This window comes from Silene latifolia, unplaced genomic scaffold, assembly GCF_048544455.1.
Source record: "Silene latifolia isolate original U9 population unplaced genomic scaffold, ASM4854445v1 scaffold_20.1, whole genome shotgun sequence".
Lineage (NCBI taxonomy): Eukaryota > Viridiplantae > Streptophyta > Magnoliopsida > Caryophyllales > Caryophyllaceae > Silene > Silene latifolia.
The window spans coordinates 9,726,214-9,743,797 of NW_027413163.1; the positions used below are offsets into that span (position 1 = coordinate 9,726,214).

At 37.0% G+C, this 17,584-nt stretch overlaps 2 protein-coding genes and 2 non-coding genes across 4 annotated transcripts; 1 reads left to right on the plus strand and 3 right to left on the minus strand.

Annotated features, from left to right (window-relative positions):
• Positions 1-551: 551 nt before the first annotated feature.
• LOC141638369 (signal peptide peptidase-like 2) lies at positions 552-8,402 on the minus strand. The gene is made up of 14 exons (XM_074447764.1): positions 7,925-8,402; positions 6,856-7,014; positions 6,661-6,772; positions 5,514-5,633; positions 5,203-5,354; positions 4,693-4,866; positions 3,883-3,917; positions 3,620-3,776; positions 3,470-3,523; positions 3,104-3,196; positions 2,868-3,010; positions 1,721-1,791; positions 1,401-1,484; positions 552-1,124 (listed from the first exon to the last, which is right to left on the minus strand). The coding sequence occupies exons 1-14, from the start codon at positions 8,054-8,056 to the stop codon at positions 1,000-1,002; spliced, it is 1,611 nt and encodes a 536-aa protein (XP_074303865.1). The 5' UTR covers positions 8,057-8,402; the 3' UTR covers positions 552-999.
• Positions 2,023-2,094, minus strand: TRNAD-GUC (transfer RNA aspartic acid (anticodon GUC)). The gene has a single exon. It is a non-coding gene; the product is annotated as a tRNA-Asp (tRNA).
• Positions 8,403-9,856: 1,454 nt separating the features above from the next.
• On the minus strand, positions 9,857-9,929 carry TRNAA-CGC (transfer RNA alanine (anticodon CGC)). Its single transcript has one exon. It is a non-coding gene; the product is annotated as a tRNA-Ala (tRNA).
• A 3,448-nt stretch (positions 9,930-13,377) lies between these two features.
• On the plus strand, positions 13,378-14,121 carry LOC141638304 (uncharacterized). Its single transcript, XM_074447707.1, has one exon. It carries the CDS (start codon positions 13,378-13,380, stop codon positions 14,119-14,121), a length of 744 nt encoding a protein of 247 aa, XP_074303808.1.
• The last annotated feature ends 3,463 nt before the right edge of the window (positions 14,122-17,584 follow it).

Sequence of the window (17,584 nt, forward strand, 5' to 3'; positions counted from 1 at the left end):
GAGTGTGTTAGCAACCTGAGTAACCGCATCCGCTAGACTGTCACTTTTTCGCTTCTTTTTGGAGCTTGTTGAAGTAGTATCAATGCTAGAAGTTGAACCATCACATGCTTCCTCATCCATCATAGTAGCACCCTACTAATTATTATTCACCTGTGACTGTCATTAGTCGCAGCTGGGTTGGCCCGACCAGTTTGACAGGTCTAATTGAGCGCGCATGGGTTTTCCTGTGCAATATCCATATATCCGAGTATAGGCACAGGGCGGTATCATACTCCTCGATTCACTTGTAATTGGAGCTTTTCGGCCATGGTCAATGCAAGGGTGGCGTGGTAGGCAACTAGGCATGAGTGCAGCGCGATGATGTATGTGTACTAACATATTGTGGTTTTAGCCTTGATAGAATTACTCATGGAGTCATGGTGTATTGGGGTGTAATTCGTATCTGGCTGAATTATTCACAAAAGTTTTCATGACGTATTCGTACGAGAACATCTCATGCAAGACCTAGAAAAAATCACAGCAACCAAAAGATACAGAAACAATAGAAGGTCTGCAAATTTCTTAATCTAGAAATACCTTACACAAGCTCATTTTCATGAAAAATAACAGCAAAATATTGTTCGGAAAATTAGGCAAACCGTATACATACTTTCCTAGGCCGAGGCACCATAAGATAAAAGCCTCGGGGGCCAGGACTAACGAGCTTAGTAGATCAGCTATACAAATACTATTAGAGCGCAACCGAATGATGCTCAGTTTTAGTACCTACAAATACTAATATAAGTGGAAGGGTCAAATTTATATTGATATAACATTATATTTCAGTTGCGGTACTGACTGCAGCACCACCCGACCACCCGGTGGCACAAACTCATCTTCCAATACTACAACAACATTACTCAAGCCTCAATGGCTCCCGCAAATTGCTGGGTAGGGAGGTCGGATGTACTAATTACATAAAATTGACCGCCTCTCCTGCAAGTTTCTGTGCAAGGCCGTCTACGAATCGTGGGAAGATTCATCAGCCATACGCAAATGCACATGAGGGCACGGTCTTTCAGGATCTCCTTTTGTCCATAGACGCTTGAGTTCGCCCCTCTTTCTTCCCAGCATCAGGAAAGTACCTGATAATCACATAAAATCATTTCATATGATATATACTTCTGTTTGTATGTCCAAATTGACCAAATTATGTTAATAGAACCCCCAAGCTTTATCAAAGGGTAGGAGGTTGATCTAGCTTAACAAGATGTCGCAAGTTCGGAGGAGGAGCATTGCCTCTCTTGTGGGCCTACCCGGCTTAATTCGGACTATACCAAATGGTGCAAAAAAAAAAATGCTAGTAGAACAGAATTCAGATACAAGCTTCTCCAGAAAACAAAAAAAAAAAGATAACTTGCCTAACGTAGCAGGCACGATGTAAAGTAGAGCAGGTTGGCCATGTCCGTCCATCAAATTCAGTGCGACATAAGTTATGAGAAGACCTGTTGATGAATTATGAAAACGGCTTCAGCCATAAGAGAAACAGGAGAATGATAAATTATGCAACTTGAGTCAAGGAACAGAAGAGAGCAAAATTACCATCTGAAGATATGCAATTTTTCTTTTTCAAGTATTGAAAAGTTTAGGTCAAACGGGTAGGCGTAGGCCTACCCCAGTCCGAGGCCGGGGCATACCACAGATGTCTAAAACGATAATACTAAAAAACTATCTTGTTTACCTAATCCATATGCAAGCATTGCCCACAAGAAGTATCCCGCTCTAAGACTCTTCTTGGCCAACCAGTCATACCTGTCAAACACATAATAGTAGGTACAGTATCAGATATAGTATCTTCTAGCTTACAGTGAAGAACTTTTATTCTTTTAAGCCAATTGCCCTCCTGGTAACGCCTGGTCACAAGTCGTTTTTAACTTCACTTGCATTAAAATGTCAAATTTATTAAGTTAATTCGCATCTTGCATGTGTTGTAAAATTGTGAGTTTAGCAGTTTGAGAGTCAATAATCAATATCATAAAAAAACGCCGTTGCCGGGGATCGAACCTGGGTCACCCGCGTGACAGGCGGGAATACTTACCACTATACTACAACGACCCTGTTGTCTATTTTATCACAAGGTATACATATATAGTGTCGTTGTATATAACTAGTCGTTCGTTGAACTAACACACGGGACTAACGTAAGATAATTTTGTAAAGGGTTTTAAGTTGAGTTTATATGTTTTCTAAAACTTGTATTGTAATTTATTATCGACACCCGATGATAAACTTGTATTCTAAAACTTGTATTGTAAGAAAGACAAAGACACATCTTTTGTTGCTAAAAGATGTGTAATTAACACCAACTTGGCCTAACAAAGTAACATTGAGTCACCCTTTTAATAAACTAGTTTAAATTAGACTTTGTCTTATCAAATACCACAAAAAGACATAAAAAAAATGTAAAGATACGGAGTATGTAGTATTTTATTGTAGAATACGTATTATACCTTAAATGTGATTCCATGTATGAGAGAATGTTTAAGATTTGCTTCTTCATGTAGTTGGTATGAAGGTATAAGGACTACGGAGTACGGAGTAATCCAATGGGGATTTTGAGGGGGTGGATGTGGTTTTGATGGTTGGGAGTTAACACTAGCTACAATGCAAGTTATATGATATGGGAAACATATGGTTGGGAGTTAACACTAGCTACAATAGCGATTGAAATTGAAAAATTATTTTTGAAACAAAAAATATATATATATATTTTTACAACTTGATTACTCCGTATTATTTAGTTCCCCAAATCATCAAGCATTGTCATAAGACTATAAGTTAAAAGTCCATGTTTCGCTCAAAGAAATGAATAGTTCATAGTTTCGTACCTGAGGGCAAAAGCTACAAGCAATCCTGGCAAAAGGATGTCACCAAAACCAACAATGCTATAACCACCCCAAGGGTCAAACATGCGCGGGATCTTTAGCAGCATTGGAATACCATCCTCTCCACTTTTATCGCCACGAGCTACCTAATAAAAAAGAGAGCTTGCAATTAAACCTTGGGTAATAGCAATTCAGAGATTTTTTTAATGTTGTTTTAACTAAATAAGAGGATAACTTACCACAATCATCACACTCTCATGGAACAACTTGTTTGAAGCAAATACCCAGAAGATGTCGTACAGAAAAGCACATGAGAGGAGAACTGTACCCACCTGATTCGCAGAACAAAAAGTATAATTTCAGTCACTTTCACTCACCGTAAAGTTACTCATGAACAGCACAGTGATAAACTAAAATTGTCGGTACATTTAAAAATAAAATACTCGCAATAACGCAAAACTCCTTGTCTCATAGTAATATTCATACTTTCTATTTTAGGTTGTCTCGCAAATAAAGTCCCGAACTTTTTTAGGTAACCTTTTGACAGTTTTGTACAAATAGAAAGGTAATGCCTCACATTCAGTATATTTGATGCAAGCAATTACCTTGAGATTGGGAATTCGAACAATTTGGATAACTGTCATTATCAGGGCAATTCCCTGTGACCAAGAAAAGAACCACAATTAAAAATTCACACTAATTGACAAAAGTATATGACCAATAGGTTTTACACATTTCAGGAATGAATTCCTTACAAGCACATCTTGACCAATCCAAGCAAAGTGACGGTTGCGATAAACTCCCCAAAGGACCGCAAATGTTATGCAGAAGGGCGAAACAGCCAAGGTAAGGTATGACACAGCTCCGAGAAGAGGTACTTTCACATATGACCGCGCAAAGGGTTCACACCATCTGCATCGTAAACAGTCAATTACTCATGTGATGACATTAAAGCTAGCAAGGATGAATTGCTCCCAGGTCGCATATAGTGATAAGCTCAAAGTTTTAGCAAATATACCTTGAAAGCAAAGCAATTAGACATGTTTGTAAACCCTGAAACATTCAAAAAAAACAAATCTACTTAGAATCAATGAGTTATTGAGTTTATCAATGAAGATAGGACATATTTCATCTTTGTTTTGTTTACAAATTATTTATTTGGCTATTGAACATCTGGTGACATCAGATACCTGACTATATTCATTTTAGACATAACCCAAACATACTCTGTATATTGTAATAGATGACAGAAAGAGTACAAGTCAACTACCATGCACAGCTACAAGCAGGACTCAGAATAACCGTCAGTCTCATGAAAATCTCAGCATTATACTGGTCTTGTTTTTTCTTGAAAATGAACGCAATTTGTGTTTGTAACAAGTAAATATGATATTCTACAGCACTCCAATTTTAATAAAGATGGCTTCCTTTATTTTAATGTAAATCAAATGACTTTCTAATTCCTGAGAAACTGTCTTAACATCTACATAGGGTCGAGTGACTTTCTAATTCCTTTATTTTAATGTTCGTAAAATGCAATATGGACATCTAAAATGCTACATTGCACAACGTTCCTATTTTAAAACGAGCTAAAATTTTAAAGTCGGCCATCATTATAGCTAACTTAAGATCACAACCTTCCTATTTCGACTTCTATATCAATGTAACCACAAGATCACAAGTCAAAATGATCCACATGGATGCCAAGAGCTAGCAAGTCAGCAAACTAAGTTTATGAAATCAACTCACAGAGAAGTGCTACAAATGTCTTATACAAGAGAGACACGAAGATTGCTCCTATAATAGGTTAGGAAAGCGAATTTCTCACCTCTGCACCGCCAATGCAAAACAGTACCACCAAAACCAAGATTAACCAGGACGACATCAGCTTATACAAAATAACAAGAAAGCACGAAGCCACAACAACAAACAGGACTGCTGACTTTGTGCTGATGATCACCGCGCCACCTGAGCCCACATTTGAGAGTTCTTCTGAAGCATCCTACAATTAATATTTAAAAGGTAAAATAAGCACAGACATCAGAAAGGCTATACTAAGGCTGGAACTTTTTCTATGCCTGCATGTTATGTTACTTCGATTCTTCACTTTGGCTGTGTGCCACATGCCCGACACTCTGATATGATCACACTTCATTTTCGGCCAAAGATGAGGAATTTTTCACAAAATCGTTGTGTCTGACACTCCAACACCATGTAGCGTACGACACTTACTGGCAAGTCGGAGTAACATAGTTGCATTCAAAAATACTCAGCCACTCAGCAGTAAATTCACCAATGTGAAATACTAGCCAATGACAATAAATGACTAACCACTTACCTTTAGTAGCTTCTCATGTTCAGTAGCGGCTTCCCTAGCACTCCAAGCAGACCAGTACGATGAACAGAGGATAGTGCCCACTGCCATTAGCCATAAGAAAACCTCGGCAATGTCGACTACTGGACGCTTCGGAGAGTACAGCTGCACAGATACTGGAAAAGGGCAAAATTGTAGAAATTCAGAAATGAATGCAACGTTATTCCTTTCCCCGAGTGGCTTAAGAAGAGCTTGGACACAACAGAAACATGATAAAGAAGAATAATTTATAGCTCAAATCGTAGCTCTTGCCAGACTAGGAAGGGGAAGCTAACCTGAGGAGTTATTTGATAGCATTTTTTCCAGCCTTGTACCGGCAACTTGTGGCAACATGACAGCCGGGATATGTATATCAAGATCAGTCTCATCCGGTTCACAAACCATCTTGTAAAGTTCTATGCGGTAAATAGAAAAGGAGAAAAGGTATTATAATATAATTCATTTGAAACTTGAAAAACTATATGGTCTTAGAGCATTCTTATTTCTTAGTGATCCGTTGGTTTACAACATGTACAAGATATGCAATCAACTATCCAAACCATCATAAAAATCAGCTAGCAACAGAACTGTCATAAGGGGTAAAGCCCACAAATTTGCCAAATGAAATCTTCCTCCTCCCAAACTAATACTTCGTACATATACTTTTCCACAAGAGGGTCATCTTACAATCACCATAGCATGTGCAGATCTACACCTTGTTCCTACTAGGATGTAACGGGAAGCCGAGACCAATAAAACTAATTCCTTATGTTGAACAATAACTGCCCCAATTAACTCCAGTTTCTATTAGCAACTCTTACAGTACCCTCTTGACAGCGTCATTAATTTCTCCTCTTCCCAACGCCCCAACGAAATTATAAGTAAATAACTGACAACTAACTTCTGTCTAAGCCAAAAGCTATTTCAGCGCCACAGATACCATAGGTAACAAATAGTCGTAGTAAACATTTGCTCATTCCAGCATTAGATCAATAAAAACATTAGCAACGACAACAACACGTCAAAGTCAAAGCAAATTTTTAGTATGACCACCTTAATCCTAACATTTTTTATCTTGAAATGAGCCCTTATGAGGTGGAAACATCAACCAACTAACTGCACGACCACTCAAGTTCAGTTGCATGCATACTAAGCGTCCAACACTTTTATCTTTGGCATACAACGGTAATTCAGTAATTGTGAGCAGTACCAGGGCATGTACAAATCATGTGTAAGCTACTAGCCTATATAACCTATGTTACCCTCATGCACCTGCGTTCAACACTTCCCACTTTGATATGACCGTGACTCTTGGACATTTCCTTTTAAACCAAAACCACGAAAAATTTTCACATAATAGCTGAGTCTAAGTAGCGAAGCCTATAACATGTTAACGCTTAGGAAATGTCTCAGCTAATTATGCATTAAAGACGTGTGTATTACCATTTTGGTCATTTATAATGAGAACTGCAGATGCACCAGCATCTTCTGCAATATTTGCTTTGGTGGTGAACTTGCAGTGCCCTCGGTGTACCATTATGACGTCTCCAGAAAGCTATTAGACAATAATATGGTCAGCCTAGAAAGATGAAAAGTGCATTTTCAAAGTGCAACGATAAATGGGTGATTGAAGGGAACCTTAGTCTTTGGTTTACTGCAACAATCGGGAGGGTTAGATAGAGTGAGGTGAGAGTAGTTAGCATTTTTTTCCTTGGAGACAATGGTCTTGCCAAATCTTGCACCAACACCTACAAATTCATCGGCTTCTTTCCCATCAACCCATGTTTGCACTTTCACCTAACAAGTAACAAAGAAACATAAGTGATCACTAGTATTCACCACCATCGAAGCGACTGCAACTCAGTTTTTAAATAGTCTAGAAAATTCCTCATCCTTTAGGGCAAACAGTCAACCAGCTTGTATTACAACAACAACAACATCAGAGCCTTAATCCCAAAATGATTTGGGGTCGGTTGACATGAATCATCCTTTAGAACCGTCCCTGGGTGAACGCACACCTCACAATGCGAAAAGAGAAGGGAAAATGAAAAACAAAAAGGAGAGCGAAAATGTAATACATACCAGCTTGTATTACAAAGAATATTAAATATGGGATTGCATAATATGAAATACACACTTGACATACATAGGACCACAATGATACTCATACTTAAATACAGGACCTCTGACATGATACATCAAAGAATATATGAAGCCATGAGTATACCACTTCCTCATTTCAGAAGTAAACAAACAGGTGTGGCACTCATGATCTAGGTTCGAAACTCGTAAACTAAAAACTGTCATCATATCTCCTTCTACAAAGCACCAGGAAAAAAGTATACAAACAGCCATCCAATACACAATACACAAAAATCAGGTTTTTGACAGAACTATCCAAACAACTATGGTGAATAATCAAAACCACAGCATGAAAACTAAATACTGCAACAATTCAACAATTATATTGTAAGACAGTCTTATTCTATAACTTATTGATACTAATAAATGAGTGTTTAACCAATAAACGACGGTTTCTTACCTTGAGACGGTCTTATTCTATAATTTGCGACAAACAATTATCAATTCACATCTCTAAAGCAGGAAAGTTCAAATTTTGAGAAACACCCAGATGAAAACTCACCAAAATAGCAACTGGGTACAGCATAAAACAAGGAAATTCCAGAAAATAAAAAGAAAAACTCACCAAAATAAAATCATTTTCACAACCAGGTTTTTTAGGAGTGTTATCATCCTGATGAACTATATCTCCAGCTCTAACAGTCACAAACAAAAGAGCAGAAAGAGTGATAAACAAGCTCACTCTCTGCAGATCCATTAACTTTGATTCTATCAATCCTCAGAAATCTGTAAGTTTGATGATAATTCAGCACAATTCTCTCAAGTTGCATACATAGTCTTGAAAAATGGGAAAATAGATAGATATGAAGCAACAGAAGTTGGAAATTTTGGTACAAAAAATGGTTAAAGTTTAAGAAACAACAATGAAAAGAGGAAAATAGAAAGATTAGGTATGTGAAATCACAATATTGCTTTTTGAGGGAAGTGTTACTTTTCCTTGGGTTATCAAGAATGCTGCTTTTTTGGAATACTGAATTTTTGGGATGTTTGGTGTTTGTCTACTTGTATCTTGTGTGTTTTCATTGTTTATTAGTATTTCAGTTGCCTGAAGAATAAACTTTGACTACAAAATCAAGACTTTTATCATTGTGTGTACTATGGACTAGTATAAAGATTGGAAAGGGTTGGGGTCAATTAAGGTTGTCACTTTATATCGAAGATAAAATGGTAGGATCGGAACGAAGAATTAGATTAAGATTCTACAAATAGATTGGATAAATAAGATTATGTAAAAAATTGGGTATAGTACGTGATGTATAACATTAAAAGTTTATTTCATGATATGAAAATCTTTATAATCGTATATACATTAGTATACCTATATTTAAAGTTGTAAGTACAAAACAACAATCTCTCAATTAGAACACAAATAAGCCTTTTACGAACCTACTATCGATCTTATGCGATCCTACCTGATTCTAAACGATCTAATAACATCCTACGATTGATTTTAACACCGAAGTCAGTAGTTGTACATTGCACAACATGGTTTTTGTCTATTTTGTAGAACTCATTATTTGAAATACTCTTCTATATTGGGTTGAAGCTCGAATTTGATCCCCTCTATAGCACTTGTACAACTTGTAATAAGGGTTCACTTTTATTTTAGCCGGTTTCTTGGGTTAATGAGAGACAATATCCAATAAACGGAAGATGCTAAGCATTATCCGCCTTAAGATGAAAACGGTCAAATATATTTCCACTTATATATAGGACAAACTTTTTGTTAATTCTTAAGTATCATATTTGACTCGTTTTCAATCTAAAACGGATATTGTAGTTTTAAATAAGGATAAAAAGGGTAATGTATGTAACAGAGCAAGAGCAGGCCCCAGAGGATAATGTCTCACATGGGATTGTGTCAGATCAAAGAAACACAAGAACATTTAATCAAATCTCCAGATCATACCCCTGTATAATCAATCAAGTTTACACACTATTTCTGGTGGATGGAGGAGAAAGCATTAAAGGCATGTTAAATCTAAATGGTGGTTAAAATCAAGATTTAGTTTAGTACTATTAGTTAGATGCTGCTAAACACACACTTAATTCAGTTGTTCTTCTGGTCCAAAATTGTTAGTTTTAGAATTATGTTAATTTATTTCAAACTCTGTGCTGAGATCACGGTCTGCAGATCATTCGAGGGATAAAGTAGGCAGTAGGCTGCTTATTTTACATTTCCCGACAATCTCATATCGCTCAGGGGTACGAATATACGACAAATTCTTGTATGTGACAGTTTTATAACCGTATTTTTATGACAATTGACAACTCTTGCCGGTAATCCAACCACGGTATGAGTATCAATCATTCCAATCGAGAATTGAGATGGAAATTAATGGAAGTTCAGAAGCCGTTTTTGTGTAAGTAACATTTATTTTTAGGCTTTAGCCCTGCATAAAAAGAAATTTGATAACGCATACACTACTCATTTAAACAAGATGTATCATCTGTAGACTGTATGTAGGGCTTCTGCATAAAATTTTCATTAAAAAAGTGGAGGTGCGGGGAATCGAACCCCGTGCCTCTCGCATGCGAAGCGAGCGCTCTACCATATGAGCTACACCCCCAGCTTGTTATCAGCATGATTTGTAATATAATTATTCTTTATAGTACAGTATAATATCAAACGTCCAACTGCAAATGTCAAATTATTCTTTTCTTGAACTCTTGATGTTTTAATACCAAAAACGAAATTGAACCAATGTATATTCGTTCTTTAATTTCCTTAATCCATATGTATTCGATCTTTCTTTTCTCTTGATATATTCGATCTTTCTCTTCTTCTGATATATTCGATCTTTCTTTATTCCTATAGTTTTTTTTTTTTTTTTCTGAAAAAGAAACTATTTTTCTTATCCAAAAGCAACATTTTAGTAAGAAATTAAATCACTAGGATCTCATTTTAAGAAATTACCAAAAGGAGACCAAAATCCAAAGAGATACATCTAAGGGTGTCCAACATAAATCACAATCTGAATCTTTTCAATTACTTTCCCTCTTTATTACCTTTCAACGATCTAGATATTATCCAAAAACGATCTAAACGGAGCTAACTTTAATAATGGTTGGTGATATATGGAGAAATAATATATAAAAATAAATTTATTAAAGATAATAAACCATCCATTACTTTTAAGGTAATGAAGAGGATCCTAACTACATAAATCACTAGACTATATATGTTGGCAATTGTATGCTAAACTTACACAAGTACCTTAACTTTTAAGAAAATGGATTCCTTAATTGTACTTGTATTAAGAATCCTTACTGTTTTATTAGTTAGTCTTGCTGAAGACAGGTCGGAGCAAGTGACGGGTAATACCACTCACAAAACGGATAGGGGAGATAAGGTGAGGGCACCCTCATGTGCTTCCATCTCTCCTCTATTTGGGTCATTTGTGAGAGAAAATGGTATCCGTCACTCCGAAGTGACGGATACGTGCCGTCTTCAATGAAATTTTGGGCTGTTTTATTAGCTATTAGCTTAGTACAAGTTTCGACACGAGTTCAACAAACGGAACTTGAGAAGCAACTACGAGTTATGAAGTCAAGTTTTTTCAGGCTTGCTTATGTGATTTTTAAATTACTCCCTTCAATTCATAATAAACCTCACATTTTATTTTGGCACAAAAATTAAATTTGGACCACACAAATACACTATCCCACCATACAATTAAATTTGGACCACACAAACACTTACCAAAAAAAGAAATAGGGAGGTTATTGTGAATAACCGAAAAAGGAAATAGGGAGGTTTATTGTGAATTGGAGGGAGTATTATTTTTTAAATAAAGTTAAAATTAAGCACGTACTTTTGAGTTCCTACTTTTTATATATTTGTAACGACGACGGTTGATTAGCAAGTTCAAAAGGTTTTTAAAAGTACACTAATAACGAAATTTTAAAGTAAAAGGAAATTCATCGCTTTGAGTGATTTTCTAATAATTTAGGACCTCAAATTGATATATTGAACAATGAACATGACCTCTCAAACTCATTAGACGACCTTGTTTCTGACGACCTGCGAAAACTAGTTGCATAGTTCCGTCAAATTTCAGAGCAGATCCTCTATCCCATTTTATGTCTCATCTTGTGTCCCATTACTTCTCCTAATGACACATTAGCACTTTAAGATATAATATTACCATTTTTATTATTTCAAGTATGATGTGTCAAGATCTTAAGAGAATATGACATAAGATGGGACATAAAAATGGGAGAGGTAATCTCTACCGGTCAAATTTGACCATTTCAAATAAAGAATAATCAATGTATTTTTCCTAATAAACAATAACTGATGTTTGTGATTAGGATGTTGAAAACGGAAATTGGTGGATCAACTTGGAGGCATAAATTTCGGATACTACCCAAAAGAACTTTTCAGAAGTTTAGCGGGTGGGGCGGAATTATTCAAACCTCTAAAACGGAACCTGCTCCACCCATGGGAAATGGACATTCATTTCCGTAAAGAAGGATTAACAAAAAGTTGTTATATTAGGTAGGGCTGAGCAAAATTATGTGTAAGTCTTGCTTGCGACGGGTCGCGGGTTGCGACGGGTAGTTTGTGAGAGGAAATGGGTAGAGGGGACAAAGGAGGGTCCCCCCATGTGCTTCCCCCACTCAAGGCAAATGGGTAATTTGTGAGGGGATATGGTATCCGTCTCTTATTTGTGACGGATACCTTCCGTCACAAATAAGAATTTGTGCAAAATTATACGATACGGTTTTATTATACGTATTCGATACGCTATACGAATTTAATTATACGGATTTCCGGATATCCGATACGAATTTCCGGATATACGATACGGTTCTTTAAAAACCGTAACAGCTAAGGATCGGCAAAATATAAAACCGGATATACGGTATCCGATACGGTTGCCTTTTTCTTAGAATAAAATATTAAAATATATACATAAATCACAAAATATCCAATCTGTTGGTGATTAAACCTTATTAGTATTAAATTTAATAACTTATTTACTCCTATAACTTTTTGAAACACTTTGAAGTTACTAAAAAAATCAACAATCACACATAGAAAAGAAATAAAAATATATTAAATTACATAACTGAGGTTGAAAACCAGATACCGGATATACGGTTTCCGTATATACGAAAAAAAACCGTATCGGATAAGGATACTAAAAAATGAGCTTTAAAAAACCGGATATCCGATACGGTTTCCAAAACCGTATCGGATATCCGGTTTTGCTCACCCCTATTAAGAGGTTACATTATTATTACAAGGCTCGCGAAAAACTCGATCCTGAAGGAAATCAAGTTAAAGCATTCAATATTAAGCCGGAATGTTATAAGGTCTCGGATCTTATAGGTGGTGGGAGTTATAAAGGGCAATACATTTTTGTTAGAGGGCCTCCTAATTGTAAACTTTGAAAAATAAGAGAATTGTTCATCTCTAATATTCGATTTAATAAAAGAAACCATCTTTTATTCGGTGTTATTAAACATATTTATAAGGACATTTCGCTTAATCGGATCAAAAACAGCCTTGCGCCAATTATTGTAAAACGGATTAGTTTGATAACTTCCTTTCCACAAATCTGCATTGATACAGAATAACTAAATAATAGACTTGAATAACAGACTTTGGGTTTGGCGCCAAAAGTTGTTATGAAAGTTGTTGGAAGTGAGCTGGCAGTTAGTTAGGAATTAGCTGTCAAATTGTGATATATAAGCGATACTCAGAAATTGTAATTGATTCATTCATCATTTTATACACAAACTCAATACAAACTTAATCTTTCAACTATTTCTATCTCTCTCTATAATTCTTCTATGACTGTTGAGTGTGTATAGAACCTCGAAACTCCTAATTCTTCCATCAATTCAAGGTAGTTTCCTGCATTCTATATCATTGGTATCAGCTTTTTGATCCTTTGTAATCGCTTCCGCACAATTCACATTACAATTACGATTTTTCCCCAAATTTGTTAGAACCCTAAACTGGCACCTGCAACTAGAAGATTGACAGTACAACAATTAAAAACAGCAATGGAGGGACGAATTTCGACTTTAGAGCAGAAATTGGAGCAGCAATCTTCGGTTCTTGGAGAAATCATGGCGTTGTTAAAGGCGCAGGAGCAAGAAAAGGGGATTAGTGGTCGAGATGTTGTAATTGAAAATGGCGAATCTTCTCACCACGGTAATCAAAATAATCTCAAATTCACTCCAAAACTTGAGTTTCCTTCTTTCGATGGTAATAATCCTCGTATTTGGATGAAAAAGTGTGAGAAATATTTCAATTTGTGCAAAATTCCTGAGAATCAACGTGTTGATTTAGCTAGTATGTACATGATAGGACGAGCTGAATCATGGTTTAACAGTTATATAGTTGTTAGACCTCATGTGGATTGGGATGATTTTATTGTGGATTTGTGTGCAAGATTTAAGGAAGAAATTGCTGGCAATGTTGTTGAAGAGTTTAATAAATTGCATCAAATTGGTTCCATTGATGATTATTTGGATGCATTCGAGAATTTGAAAGGTTTGATGTTGCAGAGAAACCCCTTGTTACCTGAACAATACTTTCTTGACAGTTTTGTGAGTGGTCTGAAAGCTTCTTTGAAACCCTTTGTGCGAGCCTTCAAACCAAGAACTTTAGCGTCTGTAGTTGAATATGCTAGGCTGCAGGAGGAGACCTTGTCTGCTTCAAAGTTTACCCCTAAAACTTTTTCACATACTGCAACGTCTGTCCCAAAGTCCATACCCTTCCAAAACTCTTTTGCGAGCAACTAAAGGGTTACTGCCTACCCCAACAACCCATAATTCACAGTCCAAACAACCTGCTCAGCCTCAAAGACCCACACGATTTATTAGTGCAGCAGATAGGGCGGAAAAACAGAAGAGTGGAGAATGTTATTTCTGTAGTGAGCCTTTTGACAGGAACCACAACTGCAAATTTAAAGGAACACAATTGTTTGCTGTGGAAATTGTGGGAGAGGATTGTGACGACCAATTAGAGGTAGGACTGGAAGAGGAAGCTGATGTGACACCCCGCGATAAAGCGGAAAATGTAACTAATAAATTAAAGCGGAAATTTATGAGATTTTAAAATATTTTTAAAATACTAGTTAAAGATTAGCACGCGGGTGCCACTAATGAAATAAAACCAATACGATACTAGGCAGACTTAGGTTATTACAACCAAAGTCTAGAAAACGGGAAAAAGATATCCCACGAATAAACATATAAAGGGTTTCTAAACTAGAAACTAAGGTCCAAGGGTTTAGTTCTCGCTAGCCCACACGTCTTCCCCACGTAAGCGTCTTCACCACCTACCATTCATGTAAACATGAACGCCACAGTCAGTGGGGAGTAACTCAAGGTTCTCCCAGCCACAATATGTCGAAATGCAAGTAACAAACACTTAATTAAACATATTAATTAGGCATCATATATGAACAATAACGAACAAGGAGATATAATGAATAATCAAGATGAGATAGACATAGTACTTTCTTAATGGGATAGGCATGGTAGGTTAGAATGAATATGCAATCAAGGGTGTAGAACAACCAAGTTAACCAACTCATATTGACACGACTCAACAAGTGTAAGACATATACTTAGTATGAACTCAAGACAAACCATCTAGACTCCAACCTCTTGGTAGGACGACGATCATAATACGGTCCTAGTCTAAACCTGGATCCAGACTCTCGGGATGGACGTCACCCGATTCGACAAACGATACATACCAATCGTATCCAAGACTCGAAACATGGCACACACTCGTAACCAAAGGTCGAGTAACCTCTAATCGGAAACATGGCACACACCCGTAACCAAAGGTCCGAAGAAAGGCGGAAGGATATCCTAATTCGGAAACATGGCACACACCCGTAACCAAAGGTCCGAAAGAGGAAAGATAACCCAATCCGGAAACATGGCACACACTCGTAACCAAAGGTCCGAAAGAGGTAAAGATAAGGAATGTCAAGTAGTCACACAATGTAAAACGTCACACTTGAGTCACAATAGGGGTAAGAATGATCATGCAAACATCATATGACACGGGATCTTTTAATGTCACATTCATACTCATGGCTTGCATCTCACCATGAGTACGGATGGGAACATCAATCCCGACGATCATATCGCAACTAGAGGGCTTATAGCTCGGCCCTAGTATCCGATAGGACCAAGACTCTCACAACAGAACAATACAAGGCATTATCAAGAATGTGACTCTTACAAGTACTTATAATGAATATCTCATACTCGTATTATATTAATGAATGTTCCATTTTATAATTTAACATGCCGGTTAAATAAAATATAATGAGTGATAATGCATAATTTACGTTATGTGAAATTTACGGGATAAAATGTGACAAGTCCAAGTGACCCATTCATGAGCCCAATAAAGAAACCATGTGAAATTCAATGAATGGACTAGAATAAGTCCAATTAAATAAATATTTGTCACAATAGTAATAACTATATATACTTGGTAATTCGAAGACGCAAATTGGGTCTTTTTCAATTCAAACATTGTAATTAAATACTCCGTAATAAGTAATCTAAATCAGTCTCAAATTCCACAGTCAAGCTCACGAACTCATTGATAGGCTTACTAACATACTCCTTAACTACTAAGAGATGAATATAGTATAATCGTCAAGAATATGGGTATATATAAAACGAGTAGTATATTTGCTAATTATGCTAAGATATGAATACAGTACTTCAGAGGGTCCTCATATTGGTAGCATAAAGGGATCCAATGTACACACCAGTAATGAAAGTTCCGTCAAGAATTATACCAACCAACTTCTATAAATATCGTTCTACTCCACGTTATATAAAATACGAGACGGAAATTAACTAGCTATTTCGAATATAACTCGAACTTGCGCCAAAACCATACTTGACGAGTCCCTAAAATGGCCCAACCAAACCTTAGCTCAACAATTATTTCACACCCCAAAACAAAGCCCCAAAACTGGTACCACACTGTCCCAAAATCAGTATCAACTCCACCATAACCACCTGCAAGCAACCTACTCACCCGCATACCCGTTCACATTAGACATGAACTACCAGGTACTCAAATCTTCGCAACACAGCCCACACCACCCCTATTCCAACTGCCCAGAACAGAGGACGAGACCGTCCCAAAAACAGACCATTCGACTCAAATTCCAGACGGAAAAAGGTACGACTATAGCATGAAAGACTACCACAATTCTACTATAATAAAACTCAGAATACCAGAGGAAGGGCAGCCAGCAAAAGCACAATTTCAGACGAAAACCAAAAGGCGAATTCGAGATGAAAAGAGTACGACTAGAACAGGGATAGCGCCATTAGTCTCTGCCATAAACGAGCCCAGAACCAGCAAGGAAAGCATATGGAAAATTCGAAATGACAACAGGCAATGCTCGTGTTTCGAAGACGACAAATTAAAACCACGACAAATAAGCCATGGGAGCGATTAATCACCAAATAAAATGACCACAAGCTTAACACAATTAATTCCACACATGAGAAAACATATAAAGGTTGAAACTTTACGATAAATGAAGGCAAAAACCGAGGAAGAAGGGCGAATTCCCGACATATTGTCGAGTAACCTATCACCGTTACCTGTTTATGAGCTCTTAAACGTCCAAGGAACCATCAAAGGGTGATTCTAAACCCAAAAATGGAAGATATTAGCCCAGAAACCGCATCCTTGAAAGATGGTCGAAATGAAACCGGACGAAAGCTGGGTTCTTTCTTGTATATAAAGGAGGAGGACGAGATGGGGAAGCTATTGGTGCAAAAATAATGAGATTTGGTTGAGGAATGAAGTCGGGATCTGAGGTGGGAGGAGCGTAAAAATGGCGGAGCTGCTATGTCTGGGTTGTTGTTGCTGCGTTTTTGTTGTTTGCTTTCCGGAAGAAGACGAAAAGTAGAGAGTAAAGAATGAGGAAATGTGGGTCACGCAGTATGACAAGTTGACAACCACAACAATATTAATAGTAATAATAATTGTTCCGGGTATAATTCCAGAGCAGATTTGTTACCACGTAAGCTTGTAGAATGATGGCTTTGCTTGACTCTTCCTTTCGGTCTCTCCTGAAACAATGAACAAACTGAGGGCTCAGCTTGGTACCGAGCGAACTCACTCCGACGCTCAAGTCAGTAAACTTAAAGGGGATTAAGTTGTGTGTTACTTGGCACAAAGTATATTGTAGAGAGATAAGGGACTTTA